The sequence below is a fragment of the Poecilia reticulata genome, chromosome 9, assembly GCF_904066995.2.
Source record: "Poecilia reticulata chromosome 9, P_reticulata-male-v2, whole genome shotgun sequence".
Classification (NCBI taxonomy): Eukaryota; Metazoa; Chordata; class Actinopteri; order Cyprinodontiformes; family Poeciliidae; genus Poecilia; species Poecilia reticulata.
The window spans coordinates 2,675,181-2,697,761 of NC_088838.1; the positions used below are offsets into that span (position 1 = coordinate 2,675,181).

The 22,581-nt window shown below is 40.1% G+C and overlaps 2 protein-coding genes across 5 annotated transcripts in view; both read right to left on the reverse strand.

Annotated features, from left to right (window-relative positions):
* The window catches only part of cacna1ba (calcium channel, voltage-dependent, N type, alpha 1B subunit, a), a 74,705-nt gene extending 72,980 nt beyond the window's left edge, over positions 1-1,725 (reverse strand). Inside the window, exon 1 of the mRNA XM_017306577.2 lies at positions 720-1,725. Within this exon, the coding sequence (XP_017162066.2) occupies positions 720-979 (260 nt within the window). The 5' untranslated portion in view covers positions 980-1,725. The remainder of the gene's footprint in view (positions 1-719) is intronic.
* A 158-nt stretch (positions 1,726-1,883) lies between these two features.
* Positions 1,884-22,223, reverse strand: ehmt1a (euchromatic histone-lysine N-methyltransferase 1a). 4 transcript variants are annotated; one of them, XM_081611211.1, is made up of 23 exons: positions 22,067-22,223; positions 20,626-21,005; positions 20,322-20,457; positions 18,990-19,072; positions 18,221-18,425; positions 18,007-18,143; positions 16,303-16,446; positions 15,691-15,989; positions 15,524-15,592; positions 15,353-15,441; positions 14,948-15,054; positions 14,160-14,282; positions 13,013-13,114; positions 12,805-12,909; positions 10,960-11,114; positions 9,713-9,880; positions 9,121-9,265; positions 8,954-9,031; positions 6,485-6,600; positions 5,845-5,931; positions 5,657-5,735; positions 4,358-4,533; positions 1,884-4,287 (listed from the first exon to the last, which is right to left on the reverse strand). In XM_081611211.1, exons 2-23 carry the CDS (start codon positions 21,001-21,003, stop codon positions 4,191-4,193), a joined length of 3,078 nt encoding a protein of 1,025 aa, XP_081467337.1. In that variant the 5' UTR covers positions 21,004-21,005; positions 22,067-22,223; the 3' UTR covers positions 1,884-4,190. The 4 variants fall into 4 exon arrangements, with proteins under 4 accessions (XP_081467337.1, XP_008415594.2, XP_081467336.1 ...); XM_008417372.2 differs by having other exon boundaries at positions 18,221-18,431; XM_081611210.1 differs by having other exon boundaries at positions 18,221-18,427; positions 18,986-19,072.
* Positions 22,224-22,581: the final 358 nt, after the last annotated feature.

Genomic DNA, 22,581 nt, shown 5'->3' on the forward strand with positions numbered 1-22,581 from the left:
GATCATTAATGATTAAATAATCATTTTTGAAAACAGAGTCTGACAGCAGAATTTGAGGAAAATCAAAACAAGGGGGAATGAGGGGAAGCACTTCTTCACAGAACTGTAAATGATCAATCATTCTTTCAGTAGGATTTGAAGCCTGACTGTTGGATCACAGCAGACAGCAGCTACTCCATGTCAGCAGCAGTTTGTTCAGACGTCCTGACATCCTGAGCGCAGCTTGTTTGTTTCTTTGAGTCACACCCATGAGGAGAGCTGCTGTTTGAAGGCAGCCAGCAGCTCCTGCCCAGAGGGACCGAGATCCTCCAGCCTCACCGAGAAACTCACCAAACACCAGCCTTTATCCTCAGTTCTGAAGCCAAACCCAGTTCATAAATTTATGCTTCATGAAACACCAAAGACAATCAAAACAAACAACACACTTTCACAGAATAAAACACTGCAGCGCAGGCTGACTTCCAGAACGGCCCACATGATGGACTGAGGTTAAAAGATGATGTGAATAATAAGCGCAGAAATGTTAACAGCAGATGTATTTCTGTGGCTGAAAGCCAAATAACCCCCAGCAGCAGCAGCAGCAGCAGCAGCAGCAGCAGCTACCTGTTCCTTTATAATTTATACTGAATGGGGCTGCAGACATCATGAGATCTAACTGTAAAATAAATGCTCTTAAGTATGTTTCTGACTGACGTCTGCGCTGTACACAGTAAGGATATGGCCATTCTGTGATCTTTTTGGCATATTTCCGGATGATATTATCCTCGCTAAAGATAAACAGGGAGCGGTTGACGGTGAGGCAGTTCTGTTTGACTGGAATGGGGTTGTAAATAGCCATGGTCCTGGCTCTCTGAGAAATGGTCTGTTTGTACATCCTCTGGCCCCCCGGAGGCCCCGGCTGCCGGTTGGCCCCTCTGGCTGGCCCCGTGGGGCCGCTGCCTCTGAAGCGGCTGGACGCATCGTCTTCAAAACGAGCCATTCTGAGACTGCGAAAATCTTGCTGGAGACACCGACACTGACAGAACAGGAATGGAGATGAAGCATCACAGCAGAGCCTGCTGCACCGTCCCCCGGCAGGTCCTCACTGACAGAGTCAGCAAGAAGATCCAGTAAAACAAAGAGAGTGGCTCCTCAGGGTCGCTCCGACAGCTCCTGGTCTCCGCGGCTCCCCATGCCGCCGGCAGCTCCGAGGTGAATTTGTTGCTCAAAGTTCAGCGGTTGCTCCTCCATGATGCATCATTTTCCTGGGTGTTGCTCCTCCGGCTGCCCGCCCCGCTCCTCAGAGACAGACCCATCCATCCATCCATCCATCCATCCATCCAGTGAAAACAACTTCCCAGCTGTTTGACTGCAGAGACGGGCTTCAGTCAGTCTGTGATCCCCTAAGAAGAACGCCCAGAAACAGCCGCATTTCCTCCTCCGGGAGGCTCCAGTCCACGCCGAGTTGAATGAGGAGTGGTGTTTCTTGGAGCTGCCGCTCCCCACGGAAGCTGAAAAAACACGCCGCCTTCAGATGATCCGTCTTCCGCAGAGGAATCACGGCTCGGCCGCTCGATTCCACGAAACCTCCTTTAAGAAGCGTGTAGACTCCACTTTCCCCAGCGCCGCTCATCCATACCCCCATGTGGCTGATAGACGCCAGCCAGTGGCTCCACCTGGACCGGCCCTGTTTCCATAGCAACAGGGAAGGAAGCGAGCCACATCATATAAAAACTTATCCCATCATCAACTATCAGAATAAGAGCTGTTCCTTTTTGTTTACTTATATTTTCATACTTGAGTTTAATGAAATAAATAAAATGAATCTAAATGAAAAGCATCTCACACATACTGGATTTATGAATCCAACCCCTGCATTCATAAATCATTGAGTCATAAATGAGTCAAGTTTACAACTTTATTTTCCAACAACAAATGAACACATTAGGTAAATAATCCCACATTATATAAAGTGATGCAGGTAAGAACAGCTGGTTCACAGGAGAATAACAGTCGAGCAACAGAAAGGTCAAAGGTTGTAAAAGGTTCAAGTCCCTCAGGGTTCTGCTTTAGGGCACATCGGGTTCCTGTGGACAAACTACATTTTAAAACCACTCATACCCCATGTGGCCATTGTGTTTCCTTAGCAACATTGAATTACATATATGAGCAAATAAACTAAAAAATAGTTAACCCCTTAACGCCTCAATTCATATCCAGTTGTACAAAAAAACTGCATTGCAAATTATAAATTTGAACAGTGCACCAACCTGTAGGGTCAGTTTAGACCTCAGAGGTTTAAAACCAACAAGCTGGATGTTCTGGAGTGGCCGACTTGAAAAGGCCTCCTGACAGACTGGACAGTTTTACAAGGAACAGCTGGTAAAACTGTTCCTTGAGCTCCAGACATGGAGCACTCACAGACTCCATGTTGTGACTGCAGCCAAAGGTGTGTATGGACTTAAAGGGGTGAATATTTATGCAATCATATTTTGTCACATATTTGTCCTTTAAATATAGAAATCAATTTTAAATTTGACCAAAAAAATTATCACAATTGATTGTAAAAGTCATAAAGGGTAACAAAAAAAACATCCAGTGTTGAAAATCTTAATCATAAATCAGTGGATTAAAGCAGGGGTGTCCAAAGTGGGTCCTGGAGGCCCGGCATCCTGCATGCTTTAGGTCTCTCCCTGGTTTAACACACCTGGACCGAATGATGTCTCATTAGAAGGCCTAAGGCAGGGGTGTCAAACTCCATTCCTGAACGGCCGCTGTCCTGCAGTTTTTAGATGTGCCACAGGTGCAAAACACCTGAATCAAATGGCTTAATTACCTCCTCAGTTCTCCAGAGCCTTGCTAATGACCTAATTATTCTATTCAGGTGTGGTGCAGCAGAGGCACTTCTAAAAGTTGCAGGACACCGGCCCTCGAGGACTGGAGTTTGACACCCCTGGTAAGGAGAACACTGACTTGCTGAAAAGGTTGTTACCACCACCAGGGAGAGAACTGAAACCTGCAGGATGCCGGGCCACTAGGACCCACTTTGGACACCCCCTGCCTCGAACAGTTTTTTTGGCATCTAAAATGCCAAAAAAAGGCAGAAGACATAATCCGTTTACCCGTGGTGGGAATAACTACAGCCCCTCTTATTCTCTGAATTTGATTTAAAAAAGCAAGTCATTGGAGGGATCAGTAAACAGTGTGAGCAACAAGATCATTTTTATTGCAGTCAGAAAATGAGAAATATCTGACTTTTTTCCTCAAGGTAACAACATGACAACTATTTATAAAAAAGAAAATGAATTTAGTTTAGCTCTTCTCCATCTGGTTTGGGTTCAGCTACATGACGATTTCAGCTCAGACTTCTGCTACATGTCTCACCAATCAGCTTCAGACAGAACAAAATCAGCTGCAGTCACACGAGTAACGTTCAGACCTTTTAAAGGAGCAGATTTAGAATATCTCTTTTGTTAAAGTTGGTCTTCAATATTCCAGAGTGCTTTTGCAATTCTAACTTGAACATTATTTATTTAATGCTGAAATCTCCCACAATAAGAATACAGATATAATCAAAATAAATTACAGACAGCAGTTTTGGAAAGTTGGTATAAAAACATGACAAATATTTTAAAAACTTAACAGAAAGACCTTCAAGTTAAAATTTCCCTGGTACTTTCTTACATATTGATGACTCATTAGATATTGGCGCACTTAGCCTATGCATTCAAATCAAAAGTTCTGAATGCACATCTAAAAATGTTAAGACAGCAGACACCATGGACCACGGTCTGAAAACTCCTGCTCAGAGACTTTCACAGTGGATGGGAGGTGATAGTTTCATCGTTTTAACATTGATGTTTCAAGACAACAAAAAAAGTGTGTTGTACAAAAAATGTTTAAAAAAAATGGTTTCACTGCCAGTTAAATGAAGCACAAAGAACAATAAAGTATAAACACAACCATCATATTTATCAATAAGATAAATGTAAAAGGAAAAAGCAACAGCACAGAACTTTAGTGCAAACCAGAATACAACTTCACTACAGGAAGAGCACACACTCAGCTCAATCAAGGACTTTATGGACAGGGAACTAAGGCGAAACCTAAAACAACATCAACTCATTTTCCAAGCCAAACCAAGGATGGTCCATGGTTCTGGAGTTCTGACTGCTCCAACATTTGCTGATGGAGGCAAAATGGATCAGCTTCTATCTGCCTGCAGCTGAGTGATGGCACTGGGGAGAACCACACAGGCAGCTGAAGAACTTGCTTTTCACCCTCCAGTAGTTGTCGCCATAGTCAATCCTAGAGACAAAATAATTATTATCCAAGAATGCCAGAGAGAGCCGAGGAAAGGATTTTAGCAGAAACTCACCCAATCTGTTCTCCAGCTTTGATGGGTCTACTTGAGAAGAAGGCTATTCTTGGGAAGCGCTGGTCTTGGTGCACGGTGAACACCCTCACAGCTATCAGGTTGGGCTCACACATATGGTTGATGAAGCGGCCGATGTTGCCATAGAGCCTGGCATCGATGCAGTATGGCTCCCCTACCTAAATAAGACCATGACCCAACAGCATCACAGTCACGACTTGCCTTGTTCTAAATGGAGAATTATTGTGGAGAGTGGTGTTCTCTAGACAAAGAACTGCAAACAATGGACAAACATTATGTTGGTCTGATCGGTCCAAAGGTCAGCTCTAGAGCTGTTATGGTCATAAGACACGCTGACCTGTTGACCACTCTGAGGAAGACAGGCAGCTTTGCTACAGGTTTCTCTACTTCAACCACTATCCAGGCTCAATTCTGGAAAGGGCAGCTTCCCTTGGTCAATAGCGGTTGTAATTCCTCCTTTGCATTAATAGGAAATGTTCAATCACACTTTGATGATCAATCAATGGATCTGGTTAAACGTTTTTGAGCTTTATATGTTATGATTTTATTCCCTCATCAAAAACCTGCCCGGAGTGTTGCCTTGATCCTTTCATGCATGTCTGAGAAATTGTGTAATCTCTATGGCAACCATTCAGCTGTGCCTTAACACCTGCTCTCACAGAGCATCACCTGCTTGGGCCTAGCTCCGCCTTCCAAGCCTCCGCCTCACAGAGCAGCTCTCCCCTGCGACTCCCCCACTTGACTCCTTCAGACTAGCCAGAAGCAATTAGCAAACACCTGATGCTGAGCTCATTACAGGACTTCTCAGTGAAACGCTGGTAAAAACATTGTTAAAGGGTTAAAAGAGGAGCGATGTTCCTGAAGGTGGAGTTTCAGAGAGAGCAGGAGTTTTTAAAGACCCAGTTTCAAGGCGTTGCATTACGTAGGGAGTTCTTTTAAATTATATTTGATTCATGCAGCATTTTTATAACAACTGAAGGAAACAAGTTACTTGGCTAAGCTACGAAAGCAACACGTGTCATCTTATGTTTTACTTAAGAAAAATAGTTACACACACTTCAGTTCTCCATTGGCTAGAAACAGATTATTCTGTTATGTTCTAAACTTATATTAGAGCATGCACGTTTGTTCTTTCGCTTTAACCCATTATAGTGGAAGGAGCATGGTTCCACTAGAAAATATTATGCTGTAGACAAAAAATGCATGTAAGCAGGAAATGTTTCCAGGGCTCAGCATCCCTAATGTGTGGGCTTCCTATCAACATGTCTGGATGTAGTTCACCTTATTGTCCAAGGTGAAGAGGAAAGAGTCGTTCTCTTTCTTGTCGGCCTCAGAATTACTAATGATCTCGCCAACGTACCTGTTAAAGTATCCAGAAGCAGAGCTTAGAATGCTGCAGCTTTATAGCGTTATGTGTTAGCAGTATAATAATGGATTTAATTATGTCTCTTCTGTCAGCGTCTCCTCACTCGCAAATGAATGTTCCTTGTGGGACGTCTTGAACGGTCCTCACTCCCCAGCCCATCTTCTCTGTCTTGTAGAGCTTCAGGCGGACTCTGGAACAAACAATATCAACACACTTCATGTCATCATGTTGGTGGAAGGGAAGTGGATATCAGAGCTTTCTGATACCAGGATTCTAATCTGCCTCCTCACTCAGTCCAAGTTTTCAGTCGGGTTTTTTTTAAACATAACTGATTTTTGTAAATCATACAAAAATACCACAGCACAAAAGTACAGCTGTTCCTGCACCTAACTGCTTGTGAACTAAGTTTTCTGTTATTTAAAAGTTTTATCCAAATGAAACAATAATTTTTGTCTTATTTATGAAAACTAAGACAAAAGCCCTTTGTTGTCCTGATGTGGCGGATCTACAGGAAGCTGATTGAAGACATTTTGCACCTGGTTGAACAAGCAGGAGTCTCTCACTAGATTATGTGACTGAAAAAAACAAAACACTTCTTGAAGTTTTTACTTCTCCTTAGAACCATATCAAACATTTCTGAAGAACTCAGTCAACATGCATTTGAAACACCAGGATGGAGGCAAACTACACTGAGCTGTTAGGGAATTCTAGATGCAGCAGATTCTCTGAGAGGACAGTCCCACCTGAGTCCGTTCTGCACCACACGGTTCCGACACGTCCTCCAGCAGGAGCAGGCATGGTTACACTCAAACAGCACCGGAGGCTCCCACTGACAGAAGTCCAGAGGCAGCCGACCCTCCTGTGAAAACACACAATACTTACTACAGCTGACTGAAAGAAAGCTGAATTAATATGTGCGTTTTTACAGTGGAATCACAGATCATGTTCAATTGATTTATAAACCGTGGATTATGACTTCTGGATTAGAACTTGCAATAATATCTCATATATGAGGAAAAATTATAATTTTCAGGTTATTCAATATAAAATATTCCACTGAATTCACTACGTAGCTCAAAGAATACATTAAATGGGTCAAGTTTAGTCTGAATAAAGTGAAAACACTTTACAAAATACTCCAAATAAATATTTTCATGTTTTATAGCTTTAATCATTAAAAAAAAAGAAAATTCTTATAAATTGGAAAACGAGGACCGCTGCCAGTCTGACATGTCAGACAAATTTACTCACAGAATACGTTTCAATGGAAAATTATCTTTATATAATAGATTATATATGACTTCCACTTATACTATAAATAACAAATTCATCTATTATGATTATTATTATTATCGTTTTGCCCTTCCTTTATTCTCTCTCTTCTTTCTCCTTTTTTAGGCCTTATTTTTATTTTCTCATCCCATGTAATTCCTGTATAAAATCTAACATCCTCCACTTAGTAGAAATAACTTTTCAAGTCTATTATTGATCCATGGTATGTTTTTATTTACATATGTTTAAATCTATCGGATAAAAGAGCTGTGCTGCACACACACACGAGACGAAGGAAAAACCAAACATCTGGACCGTTGGTGATGGGAATCAACATTCTGGAAACCAAAAATGTTGTACCAACTTCACATGGTGGCATCAAAATTGTTGGCTTATGTAATTATTATGTAATTAATAGTAATCAATCATTTATTGATCAAATTATTACAATTATTTTGCTTAATCGAAGCACCAACTGTAGCAACTCTGAGTAAGCCAGACTCAGTCTCCCAAGAAGGAATGAATTCAGAACGCAGCAGAAGAAACTCACAGAACAAGGAAAGATCACCGACACGCTGATTTCTAATCAAGTCCAATGAGTTTATTGAGAAAATGCCCCAACTTTACAGCTGAATTATTCTGCAAATAATCTCATTTTTTAATTATTGAATAATAGAATGGAAATCAAAACAGATAAAAGAACAAACTATGACCAAATGAAATGGAATGTTGAAAATTAATTTCAAAACTAACCACCAAATTAGACAAGAAAAAGCAAAAATCTGATGTGCAGAATCTTAAATATAGCACCACTGTTGTAGAACAGAGAAACTCCATCCTTTGGCAAAGAAAGAGGAAGATGAAAGCAAAAGGGGAGGAAGGCTAACAAGGTCCAAGGCCTTGTATGACCACAAAGTAGATATGAACAGAGAAATCAAGAAAACAAGAGAACAGGAGGGAGAAAGAGAGAACGGATTGGCCAAGAGAGAGCTAATGAATTCTAGAAGTGCTAAATTCAATTATTCTCAACCAGAGAATCGTTAACATGTGAAAGACTTAAAATGGCAGAGCATAAACATAGCATAAGAAGATACAGCATATAGTCAGCACAACACAGAACGGCAACTTACAATAACCTTATTTTAAACACCTAATTCATCCCAGATAATGGAATGTTATCACTGAGTCGATTATCAGGTGGATTCAAAGCAACGTCCAAAAATCCAAAAATTGATGGAACAAAATAAAAAAAAAACAAAACCTAGTTCTCTTCAGGCAGGTGTTAGGTCGGCTGGCATCCCAGCTTGAGTTTCTCAGCAGAACCTCCAGTACTTTGGGTTGGAAATATTGAGGAAATTATCCTTCTCATTGAGTTTGGAAAAGACGTCTTTAGCACGAAGAATGACGTCTCCAGCACAATAAATGCTTAGAAATGAGATCTGATCAGTTGTGAATAAAAATGGATCCCAACATTTGGCTAAAGGTAAATTTAAACCAAATTCAGAACATTTCTAGTAAATTAACAATTATGTTTAAAGACAACCTTCCATAGGTACCCTAATATTTTTTTCTGAATCTGTATTACATGGTGAAACTTTTAAAAACACTTTATTATTATTCTATGTTTGCAGAAATAGAACTAGCTTATGTTAAGTTCTGAGCTTCATTAAAAGGGAAATTACTTTTGAAGGAAAAATTAAACAAGTACTTTTTTCCTAGGATTATATAAATATTTGGTATTTATAGTTAAAAGATCTTTTTTTTTTTTTGCGATCTTCCTGTAGGCTCAGAACAGATGTAGCGAGACAAACTGCCCTCGCAAATCCCATCAGCTTACATGTTAAAACAAAAAGAAAATACAGAAATTGTTTTTCCTCATCTGCAAATAGTAGAAAACAGCAACACTTTTGATACGAGATATCAGGTGTGTTTGAACTTACACTGTCATACCAACATCGCAGACTGAGCTGGCCACACATGCAGGAGCTGGATGAGCAGTCATCTGTGCAGCTGCAGTGCTTAGTGACAAAATACATTCATAGCCATGAGGAGCTCCACAAGCAGTCAGCCATAAGCTTAGACTTCACAGGTAGAGATCTAGACTCACCTGGAGATGGGTGATGTCCTTGTCTATGTTCAGTGATGAGCTGAGGCAGCTGTCTGGTATATATTTAAAGTTATCAGGACATGGTTCACTGTCAACACCATTAACACAGCTGATGGGGACCGCCTCATACCCCCGGGATATGTCCCTGCAAGAAGAAAAGAAATGTTGGACCTTGTTAACATCTGAGAGGTAAAACAACTCAGGAATCGGTTACACAAAAGTTCCCTATTCTCAAAAACTACAGACATTTTCCTAAGCTGCACAGACAGCTAACGCACACAGCACAAAGAGACGTCTAATTAGCTAAGTGGGGACAAATCAATAAACAGTCAATAGCTCAGCAAAAACGGAAGGAAGGAAGTGGAAACCTGGTTGGGTAAAAAAGAAGTTCTACTATCATCTTTCAAGCTCAAATAATATGCTTCTAGTTTTCTACTAGAAAATTAAAAGAAAAACTACTGAATAAGAAACAAAATAATAAGGCTTGGAAATCTTCAATGTTGGGAAATATATTAACCTCATTGTCAGACTTTCTGGGCTTAGAAATTCAAGCCAATGTAGGTCTTGTTATGGGTTCAGTTTTGGTGTCTACCTGCTGAGCTGCCTCTCTCCTTGACAGTCCCGTTCTCTCCTGGCATCAGTCAGTCTTTTGTTGGTGTTGAGAGCCGTCCACACCTTGGAGCCGCTCACACTCAGGGCCAACGCTGTGTCACCTTCCTTGTTCTTCTGAGAGACATCCGCCCCATGACACAAAAACAACCTGCAGTCCGTATAATAACAGTCATGTTGTAACTCTGGCGGCCTCTTAACAATATACACTGTAAATGCTGCAGTGCTTACTTCCTTTTCTTTTCAAGAATAAAATGAACCTTTCTATGTCTCTGTTATACACATATACACACATAAAAATGTGTGAACATTTTATAATTATGGTTATAAAATGTTATCTTTGGACATGATAATCCTAATAACCTTCTGGACGTCATCAGAATATCACTCCTCTATTAACCCTTCAACCTTTTTACTAGCATTTTATCGAGAATGTTTAAAGTTGACAGGAAATTTGAAATGATCACTTGATAGCCATGCATTATTGGAAGACTGGAAGATTAATACCTAAACACCAACTATAAAGTCTTAAAAAAGGGAATAATTAAAAAACAAATTAAAATAAACAATGCTAAGCCTGGTTTACTGGGGAAAACCCTGCTGTCCAATTCACTCAAGGTTTAGCCACACCCTAAACTCCTTAACTGCCTATAAGCAATATGCAAATTTACCATATTGCTTATAGCAATATGGTAAACTTCTGACTTCTTCTGCACTGAAGAAGTCAGTTTTTCTTCAGTGCAGAAGAACTGACTTAGGTTCTTCTAAGTCAATTCTTCTGCAAGAACTGACTTGCAGAAGAACTGTCCTAAGTCAGTTCTTCTGACTTAGGACAGTGTGCTGTTATATTAGACAGCACACTGTCTAATATAACACATTCTTATGCATGAGAGTTTTTACTGGTAAATAATCATTTTATCCTAATAAACTAAAATTCTCATAAGTATTATGAGTATTATAAAATTAGTACAAGTATTATAAAATTAGTAAAAAATAAGTAAAGCATATCAATTTAATACAAAATACATTTTTATGTATCAAATGTAAGACAATTTGATATATTACATGATGTTTGGTAATCATAGGAGCATTTCTGTATTTAATTAATTATATAATTTCCTTGAAACTGAGAGAGAGCTGCTCAGACATGGTCCATAACGACCTCATTATTGATCCTTTCACACCTAGGAAGAACTACAGAATCTAGCAAACTGTAGGGTACACACTCACATAACACACTGTAGGTGATTCTCTCTGCCAGCGATGTGAAGTGGTGTGTCACCGTGAATGCTGATGGCGTTCAGGTCGCAGCCAGCCTCCAGCAGCGCCTGGGCGATGTCGTCGCAGCCCGACAGAGCCGCCCAGTGCAGACAGACGTTTTCCTCCTGCACAAAGCCCACGCTAGACGTCAGCATGGCAAAGTTCACAAATGTAACACTGTTACTAACCAGTACACTAGACTGGGGATCCTCAGATCCAGGCCTTGTCCAGCAGGCTTTGGATGCATCTCTGCTTCAACACATCTGAGTCAAATAATGTGGTCATTAGCAGGACTCTGGAGAGCTTGACTGCACTGAGGAAATAAGTCAGATATTTAACTGAAGTGTGTTTAACCAGGAAAACATCTAAAAGTTGCAGATCACCAGCCCTCGAGGCTTGGATTTGATAACCACTGCACCAGCTGAACTCTGCAGACAAACTTTCATCCTCAACCAAAACTGGTTTCAAATGACTCCATGTGTCCCACAGAGACAGTGAGTGTCACTGCTGTTCTTCTGGCAGGTGATACTGATTAACCTATCTGTTCCAGGATGAATACAGCCAAGACTTGAACCACAACTGCTGTACCACAAGCGCTTTGGCACCATCTAGTGGTCACACTGTGAACAACACCTGCTTAATGTAAACACAAGTGCAAACCAGTTTGACTTCATTAAAACTAGCTGATAAACTCAGTAAATGTCTGATTCTTAGCTTGGTGGTAAAATTATTAAAACATATAAATACTTACTAATGTCTTCCACAACTATATAAGAATTAGTGATGTGTGATCATAATTCTAAACATTTTGTTCTGATTTGGGGTCTGAAGTTCTTCAGTAACATCATTGAGCTAAGGAATTGACAGGGTTTATATCATTAATTAGTAATGTATATGATTAGGGGACAATTGTAGAAATAGTAAATTATGTGCATTTATTTGCATTATATGACACTGAGTAAAGAAATTATTTCAGCTTATGAAAAAATAAAAATACTTCCAGCTATATTAGAAACATTGCATCATGATAAAGAAACAGCTGTTCAAAATGTTTAGTTCAATGTGCAACAATGAGATTACAAAAAAGGGGGACACCTGCTCATGTGATTGTGCAGCACAGCATTGTTTTTATATTTAGCTTTTCTTTAAACATTGTAGTAATGAGAAAGAAAAGGTTGTTCAGAAACATACAATCTAGATCAATTTCCAATGTCAATTTCTAACACTGTCTTAGGACGGGGGCTATGCTGCAAGATGAATTTTTACTAATTACATTTATTTCAAATACTATGATGAAAAAGCTACCTGATCAGAAATACATTTCAAACCAGTATGACAAACACCAGCATTGCTAAAATAATACAAAAGTTGTTATAAGTGCTCAATATGCATCATACTTAAATTTAAACTAGTTGTAGGTGAAATGTTTGAGTTATTCATCTCTGGTTAACTTAATATCTGATTGAAAGTAAAACAACAAATAATAATACAACATTTTAAAATTAAATATAAACTGAGGCATGAAGAGATTAAAAAGGTCAGGTTAAAAGCAGCAAAGGCAACAGTGGTTCTTTGGATGGTAAAGGTCGCTAACCCCTGGCATTAGCATATTCGGGTCATCATTAGCAGTACTTGTACATTGTTTTCTGTCATCATTAACTGACCAAGATGCATATTCTACAATAAGTACATTTACATAAATTAAATGTAGTTAAATTACATTTACTCCAAAACACTTGTGTACCAGGTGATTTGGTACACCTGGTACAACAACTACCAGCTTCTGTCAGGCCAAGTGGTGTGTTACTGACTCACCTTGTCTCTGATGTTGACATCAGCTCCTTTCCTCAGAAACAGATGCACCAGTTCTTTGTGCTTGTGTTCGATTGCCCAGGTGATGGCCGTCCACCCCCCATTATCCTGAACAGACAGAAGCTAATAAACTCATGTCAAGATTTTTCACACACACACGTGTGTGTGTGTGTGTGTATGTGATCCCAGTGCTTAGTATATAGATTTTTACCTGACAGTTGATGTATTTGGATGCCTTGTTAAGCAGATGCTCAACAACATCATAATGCCCCAGTTTAGCAGCCAGATGCAAGCAGGTGAAACCCATGATATCCTGGGATAACATTATGATTCACATTGAACAAAACAACATGGACGCCATCATGGTATTTGTTTCCAGCCTTCCTGACTTAAAACTATGTGTTATGTCAGAGGGGACCATCTGAAATACAATCATATGTTTGTAAATGTTTGCCGTCTAATCTTGTCTTTTACAAATGGCATTTCAGTATTAAATACTCTTAGGCTCATTTAAAAGTATCAGTTTTCAGCCAGATTTGGAAATCTTTATATCTTTAAATAATTACTGATAAACACACACATGCACCTTTTCCATATTCCCTTCACATGCTTACCTCAGTTTAACTGCACCTTTGTTCAAAAAAGTAAAAAATACAGGAACACTAATATTAGAACCTAGGTCAGTTCTTCTGCAGGAGTTACTGGAGTTAAAAGAAGAAGCATGACAGACTAGAGCAGATACATTAAGAACACTCAGCTAAAACACAGATGGAGCAAGAAATGTGAATTATGGGAGATGATTGTATACACTGGGGTTCTCATGGCACATAAAGATGTAGTAATCAGAGTTTAGTGGTCAGAACACCTTCAGTGAGGCCTTTAATAGGCAGCCTGCAGCTCTAGGTGATGATGCTCTAAAAGAAACTAATCTTAACTGTCCCCAGTAGTTGGCACTTCCTGACTTTAGCACTGTTAAAAACAGAATATTTCTGAACACACCCTGTGCTTTGCTGAGTTAAATGGTAAAAATGAGGTTTTACCCTCTCGGTATGTTTTTAGTGATTATATGGAAACAACAAAAATTTAAATTGAAAGTCTGAAGAAACAAATACGCTTTTGCCACCATAAAAACATGCCCCGCATGTGGTTGGAAGAAGGCTTGGCTGCACATCTGTCTTATTAGGAGGGGGATTTTTCTAGACTATAGTTGTCCATCAGGCATATTCAAATGCTCTAAATGTTCACATTAACATAAATTTAAAAAACGGCAGACAGAGTTCAGATTAAATAAACCAAAGAGAATACAAGCACACAACAGATGAAGATGGCAGGCAGTAAGTGGATGCACAATGTCCCACCTTGTGGCCAACTGTAGCTCCAGCTCTGACCAGGTACTTCACTGTGTCCAGATGGTTGTTTTCGCAGGCCGCCATGAGAGGTGTTCTGTGCTCCTCATCGAACATCTCCAGGTTGGCCCCCGCCTTTAACCACACAGGGACACAGAATCCATCATCATCTCTCCCAGAGAGGCAACAGCTCTGGGTTCTCATCCCTTAACAATATGGACTCAGGAAAGTTTTATGCAACATAAAACTCCCAACATGATCTGGGAGTATTTTAAAAAAGCATTAAAAACTTTACAAAATATGATTCTAAACATTTTGCAACAGAATTAGGTCGTGGTTAGGAAAGAGATTCTGTGATAAATTTGAATAGAAATGCAGGCTTTATGGCAGCCATAAAGTAATAAAAGGATTTAAAATAAATAGCTGTCAGGATACAGGATCCTCTGTATCTGGAAACCTGCTGCTCAACATCGGCCTCTGGTGGTAGAACTACTGTAATGCCATCAGTGAAGAAATAAGAGATAAAGTGGGTCACTTTGACCTCAGTCGGGAAGGCTGGAGAAAACTCTGAACTTTCTCCAGTATCTAATTAAATTAACTTTAAACCACAGTAGCTCTGTTGTGAAGTGTTAAAATGGATCTGGAAACAGAACTTACTAAACCTGGATTATAGAAAGACCAGTGCCAAAATACAACAGAGGAGTTTTCCTGATAGTTAAGACATAATTTTAAGACTTCTCATATTCCTTCCTTTACAGATCCACCAGCTTGGTTCTGCATTGAGGCCCGTTTTATTTTACCTGGACCAGCATGTGGCAGATCTCCTGGTGACCCTCAGCAGCTGCTGCATGAAGAGCGGTACGCTTGTGGTGTCCCTCCATCAAGAAGTTAGGGTCCTTTCCATCAACTAAAGAAAACTAATTTTAGGCTTGCACGGACGTTTCAAAGCATATACTGCTGATTCAAGTACATAATAACCACTTGTACAAAGTAACACCAAGGATCTGTGTAGACAGCCTGGCTAATGGGAAAGTGTAAATGTGAACTTATAATACCACCTGCTCATAAATTATAAAAAAATATTAAAAGCCAAGCAGGAAGTCAAACTGTTCCATATAAGAACTGTTCCACTCCTGCATCCTAATATTTCTAATGATTTGGGAAGCGTAAGGTGTCAAAGTGGATGTGAAGCAAACTGGAGTTACCAAGAAGCTGAATGACCATCTGTAGGTCTCCTTGCTTTGCCGAGACGTACAGCTGCCTGGCGGGACCCTTCGCTTTCTTCCGTTTCAAGCTAAAAGAAAAACAAAGTCTTGAACAGTCATTTGTGTAAAAGCATGTAAGGTCTTCAATTTAGCATTTCTTTGCAATCTTACTTCTCGTCATCCAGTGACATGAGGATGGTCTCCAGTGACTCTTTCCGATGTACAGCTTCTCCCTTGAACCTTGAACAACAAACATTAGCTCTGGGTCTGTGTTGTAATAGAGAACAGCCCTTTAAATGACTCATTCTGTAAATCCTAGACACATAGGACAGCGTTACCTCGTCTGGCTCTCCTCCCTGCTCTTCTGTGGCTGGCTGCTCTTCTTCGCCCTAAGGATCTGAGGGACAGCAGGGGAAGTCGGAACAGAAGGCAGAGTAGCGACAGCAGGAAGTAAAGGTCCAGGGTTCGATCTGGGTATGGAGGGTGACAGTTCTGGCTTTGGGAACATGACCTCCGTTGCCCCACTGGCGTCCTCTCCGCAGTGGGGGCAAAACCTACGCTCGTTCAGGATGGAGGCACAGTCCCGGTGGAAGCGGTGGGAAATGCTGCTGTACGGCCGGCACTCCATGAAAGAACCCTGAGAAGCCAGCAGAAACCATGGAAACATGGTCAAGTTTTAATCTCTAAATACTTCAGGTTTTCAGATTTGTGGCATTTTGATTCAGTCAGTTGGCACATGCTAGACATTCCATTAACTTCTAATAATGGGTGAGTTGTGTTTACTTTATGAACATGTCTGATAGGAATGTGATCTTGGGTTGAACCACTGAAAAATTATAGCAGGTCTTCAAGTCAGCAGCTTAGGAGATTTATTTGTAATATGGTCTGCTACTTTCATAAAATATTGAGAAACATTTACTTATAAACTAGTGAGTTTTATTTCTTCCTACCAGCCTGCAGAATAGCCCACAGCCAGGGCAGCACTGGTGCTTGACCATGCCGGCTCGGTGGTCCTCACACAAAACCAGCAGGTGGACGGTGTTGGAGGGTCGCATTAACTCTGGCTTCACCACCGGCCTCTGGCAGCGACTCACCTGGGAAGAAACAATTAAACAACAGGATGCAACACCCCAAAGACAACAGCATCGTGTGACTTCCAGCAAGTCATAGCCTTTACATGGAGCTGTGACTTCTTATTCCTAGGATTCCACCTGTCAGGAGAGGAATGACTAGTTCAAGGTATTCAGATGAACAGGTTCTATCCAGATTCTGGGTTGTGGTATTTTTGTAAAGAAACAATTAATCCACAAATCTGACTTTGCTGTTTGAGAATTCTAATATGTATTTTTACCTTACAGGATGCAATTCTGTAAATATGACAAATATTCTACATGTACCACATGCACATGTATTCTTGGGAGTGTTGGACATAGAAGTAGTTTTTATGAGCTCAGCAGACTCACAGTTCCACCAGGTGTTTGCTAATTGCTGCTGCTACTAGTCTGAAGGTGCCGAGTGGGGGAGTCGTGGGGTAATGGTGCTCTGTGGGCGGCAGCTCAGCTTGAAGCCTGGAGCTCTGGAGAGGAGCGGTGCTCTGTGAGAGCAGGCGCCCCTAAATGGTTGCCACAAGAGATTAAAGGATTCCTCAAAAATGCATGAAAGAATAAAAGCAACATTCCAGGTATGTTTTTGATGAAGGGATAGCGGCTAGAAAAGGAAAGTATAGATTAAAAACAGCTTTTGTTATATTAAAGTAAAATGAACTTTTCTGAGCTTTATAAGTTGATAAAAGGTTTGATTGAACTTATCAGTATCCATCCATTTCCCTGAGGTATAAACATGAAGTGACAGAGGCCCGTCTCTTTCAAGCACTAGCCACCAGCCTTGACTAGGACCCAAATTCATATGAAGAATAAAACCGCATAAAGTCTCTATAAAAAACATTAAATCAGGGACTTTTCTGTATGCGAGTTACTTATAAAAAGACCCAAGTCAAAATGATTTACCTGCTACAAAAATGCAAAACATATATTCATTCATAAATATATTTGAGAGTTCTTTATATGTTTCATTATATATGAAAGTGATACGTTTTTGCCTTCTTACTTGGTCCAGGTCCCCTACTCATTTTTATTCTGTTTCTGAAGTTTAAGAGAAAAACTGAAGGCTAAAAACTGGAGCTAACTGACAGGTGGCTATCTAGAGAGCTTGCTCCACTTAGCACTGGTATTTGGCATGCATAGGGACCAACGTGTCAGAACAAGTCCCTTCTTTTTTTTATTATAATCGCAGTTAGCAAACAACTAAAAGGAAACATTACCACCACCAATTGGTAAGGGTTCTCTGTATATCAATCAAGTGACAGGTTAATGTCTATTTTTCTTTAATGTCATGCAGTGTACCCACACTACCTTTGTGATCAACTGGTAGATCGCAATCGACGTATTGAGCATCCCTGCATTAGATTATCTAACTGTTAGTTTGAGAGTTATCTATATGAATCCCACCATCACAAATGTAAACAGGTGGAACCATATGTTTGGCTCGCATGAGCCCAAGATTGGACTTTCCAGCAACAGATAGGATTTTAGTGAAACAAACGATGAATAGCCATTCAGAATTATTGGATTTTAGTTTAGGTATTTTATTGTTACCATTCCATCTGAGCTCTCCATGGCCATGCAGGTCTGACTGCGGGTAGAAAAGCTCCCTCCGCTGCTGGGAGTCTCCATACGACAACAGCACAGCGGTAGCTCCTCTGCCAGGTCTGTGTCCTTCTCCTCAGCCTCACCTGCAGCACCACAGAACATTATCAGCTCACCAAGTTCAGGGCGCGAGACTCATTCTAGAAAATCATTCAGTGCCTACCTGAAAGAAAAGGGGAGAGTAGCTCTTCCTGAGCTTTCAGGTCCAGACAGTCCAGAGCCAGCTCTGTGTACTCAACATGGCCGTCTTCTAAAGATAATTTCCTCTTCTCTGTAGCCGTCTGTTCTGCAGCGTTTACAGTCTTGGGCTCTATTACTGATTTGTCAGCTGCTGCAGGCAAATTCTTCTTCACACTTGCTTTTGGCTTTTCTTTCTATGGGAAAACAGAAATGAAACTCACGCATCTAATCACCGTCAGTAAAACATTACATAGTAAAACATTGCACCCTGAAAGACAAAGACCTGCATCGACTTTATATCAACACATAAGCAACTCCCCAAATATTTAGACATCTGTTTTCTTGCATTTAATTTGAAGAAGGCCCAATTAACTGTCCACCAATGATTATTATGTAACATCACCAAAGATAATGAAACAAAATCATTTTCTCCTGTCTAAATGAGCCACTATATTCCTTCAGATGTCACGACATCAAACACTATAGTTTTGTTTCTAAGGGTTCCAGCACATATCAGCTGGATCAGCAGCATCCGACTATGTTAAATAAACACACCCATGTTATTTTCTATCCAACAGCTCTCTCTGGCCCAGTCTGTTGAGCTGTGTGTATTTTAAGGTAAAATGCAGTTCTATTCAGAAGCATTAACACTTCAGATAAAGCTGCACAAGCCTGGAGTCCAGAGCTGTCAGCTGCCTCAGCGACACGGCGGTGCTGCCTGTGTCCCCTTAGTTAGCAACAAATGGACCTGCCTTCTCCAATCGTTTAACTGCCTTTGCTTTCTTCTTTGGGACAAGGCTGTATGTTCCCATCCTCCTCTTCTTCTTCTTCACAGCTAGAAGAACAAATAAAAGGTTTGGCATTATTATTTTTAGAAAAACAAAACAAAACTGTAGCACCAGCTACATTTTACTTTGTAACAAAGATGAGATCAAATGAACTACAGCTTTACACATTACTGGTTTGCAGGTTTTACTAATGTCATTCATTATGACTGCAGTAATAAGAAAATCAGATGACCCCAGAAAATAAATAAAATAAAAAAATTTAAATATATAAATTTTCAAAGTCCAAATAGAAATGACACAGAGAGGATGTGAACACCTGCTCATTATCCAGCTCCCCTTTGAATAATAACTTGTCTACATTATGCATTATGGCATAATTGTAGTTTATAGAATAATTATAGTTTGGCATTATGATAAATATATTTCATACTTCTGGTGAACTTAATGTATAAAGAAAAGATCCCAATGTAAAATGTGTTTTCATCGTCTGAGTCAGTAAAAAAGCCACTGAACTTTCTCACTGTGCAGGAGAGATTCTACAAACAAGCACAAGTTTTATGCATTTAAAAATTCAAACCAAAAACATATGACAGAAACTACTATGTCAAAACATTACAGAGCAAATCCTGAATGCAATGAGACCAGAATGTGAAACACACTGCAGCAGTTTCCAACACTTTTTGGTTGGGAGACAGAACCAAAAAATTCTAATTATAAAAAGACCCATCTTTTTTAATATTTACATGATTACTTGTTGTTATAACTGTTGTTTTAGGTCTTATTATTTTTCAGTGTCTTTGAGTGTCTTGAAAAGCGCTTTAGAAATAAAATGTATTTATCACTAAAAGAACGGTGACCTGTCCAGGGTGACCCCGCCTCTCGCACGTTGACAGCTGGAGACCAGCACCCCTCCTGACCTCAAAGGGATAAGGGTGTAAGAAAATGAATGAATGAATGAATGAATGAATGAATGAATGAATGGATGGATGGATGATCCCTATAAGATGATTTTTCCATAAACTTATTGAAAGATTAAAAAAATACTCAAATCAAACTGTATTTGTGGACTGTAGGAATTCTGTGCTTACAATTAACCCCCCTGCTGCTCACCATCTCTCACTATGAAACGAATTCTGTTTATTTCCGAGCAACAACATTTTCGATCAGCAGTCCCTATTTATTCTTATCCAGAGCTACCTAGGAGTGCTGCATGCAGGACTCTGAATCAATAAAAACTCTTAAAAAAAACAAACAAACTGCAAACTTTCTAAGTTGCAGACAAAAGGATGAACTAACCCATCTGAGCTTTGACCACGGTGGACACACCCCTTCCTTTGGCTGTGTGGTTTTGTTCAGCAGTAGATGCTGGTTGAGATGACATAGAGTCCTTAGCAACAGGCTTTGGTGTCTTTTGGCCAGAAGTCTTTGGAGGCTAAGAGAAAACAGGCATGACTTTCCATTAAATGAATGAGAGAAATAAGGCAAGAACAAATGGAATTAGTTATTTTCTATAATACCACTGTGATAGTGTGTATATATATACATACACACACTAATTCACAGCTGCATCCTTTTGAACATCGCAGTAACAATGTCTTGCCTTGCTAAGAGAACCTGACTGGGCCTTTTCCACTTGCTGAGCCTGTGCTGACCATGCAGATGGAATCAGCTGCTCTGAGTTTTCAGCAGTAGCAGCAGGAGGAAACCGTTCTCCAACAGCTTCAGCAGTCAGTCGTCCAGCTGCAGCCAGAAACAGGCTGCTACGAGGTGGAGGCGCTTTCCCCACAGCTGTGTCCACAGGTTTTCTCTGCAAAGCAGCATCATTACTGATTATGGGTGACATATGGAAAGGAGTCACTGTGAAACCAGTCCTTTGATTGCTTTTAGCTTCTTGTCCTTTAGTTGCTTTGGGTGTTCTAGAAGCAGGACTAGAGGATGCCGCTGGTCCAGGGGACACACCGTTTCTGTCCAGCTCCATTGCTGTGAAGAGAAAGCACATTTATTCTATTCAACAGTGAAGTTGGTGTCGGACATGACAGGTCACAGGCAACAATCTATTTCAAGGAGAAAGAAATTAATCAATCAAAATAAAAATGATCACTTTTAGATGATGATTTTTATTTTATCTTAGATTTACAGCATACATACAATCACATATTACATTTTAATTAGGAAGGTACCGACCAATTGGCCAGAGATCAGAATCAGTCAATATTCTCTTTATACGTGGGTCAGCACTGTGAAATATGACCATTAAATAAACCAAGAGACCAAGAACCTCCAGCATGTTTAAAGCACAGAATTAACTTTATTCATTTCTTTGGAAGTTGGAATAATCTGATCGGAATCATTTTTGGTGGGATCGAAAATTACAACTTATATAAGGGAACCTATGGCAGACATCATCATCTAGAAAAACTTTAAATTATTGCTCTTTTTGAGGGAGATCGGTATCGCTCGGGAAATTCTAGCGGTACCAGTACAGACCCTGTTTTTACCAGTTTATCATGTTTGTACCGATACTAATTTCTTTTCATTCGCCTCGTTAGTTGCACATTATTCTCACTTAACCCAGCGATAACTTAAGCAGTCCCACATGTCACTGCGGTCCCTGTTTCACAAAAGACTAGTTAATGCAAAAGACGAGATGCAGGAATCACAAGTTTGAAAGAGGCAACCCAACAATGGCTGCCATCTTTGTTTTGATTCAGTAGGAAGCAGGGGAGAAACTTCGGGAAGCATTTAACAAATAACCTTGTTATATTGAACGAGTTGGTCTTCCATCTGTACATCGAGAGAACGAAAACGGTCTCTGTTGCTACTTTCAAAACTCGCCGTGTTTTTAAACAGCTTCTTTCTAAAACACCAAACAATGTGCGCTTCGCTCCGTAAAGGCATGCAGAGAGGAACCAGGAGAAACTCTCGCTGAAGGGGCTCTACTCTAAGCAGAAGACCCCAGTAGAAAACTACAATAAAAGGAGATAAAACACATCAACAGCTGTTAAACATGAAAAGTTCAAGCAGAAAAAGTTCCAACTTACCAGGCGAAAAGGGAAGCAACGCTGGGCCCACACCAGGTATGGAATGCCTGAAGGGTCATAATTCGCGCAATTTCCCCAGAAAATCTTGGACAGAATATTATGCATGCTTTTTCTTTGTAAAAAGAAAACTTGAAATTGGCATATTGCTTAACTCTAAAACTATTTTAGGAATGTTTTTTTTCCTTCCTGTTGTAATACTCCAAGTAAGTGTTCCAACAATCTTTGTTGAAGACTTTATATTATTAATAGCCCAAATTGCATACCCACAGCTATAAATGTTCCAAGGCTAAAACTCAGGTTTATTGCTTTCTGACTTTATGACTACCTCACAAACAGACCATATTTTGTGAGACTGAAGAATTGTGTCTAACCAGGTGGTCAACAACACAGGAGCTCAACAGGGGACTGTACTCTCACCATTTTTTTTCCCCACTTTCTACACTTCGGACTTTCAGCACAAGTCTGACTTCTGTCATCTACAGAAATACTCAGATGACTGCAGTTGTCAGGTGTAT

Excerpts from the sequence above, each read along its gene's own strand:
- ehmt1a (XM_008417372.2), bottom strand. The coding sequence starts at position 21,003 with ATGGAGCTGGACAGAAACGGTGTGTCCCCTGGACCAGCGGCATCCTCT. Across the intron at positions 20,458-20,625 it reads AGTCAGGTTCTCTTAGCAAG|CCTCCAAAGACTTCTGGCCA; the intron begins GCAAGACATTGT and ends GTTTTCTCTTAG. Across the intron at positions 4,534-5,656 it reads TCTTCACCTTGGACAATAAG|GTAGGGGAGCCATACTGCAT; the intron begins GTGAACTACATC and ends GGTCTTATTTAG.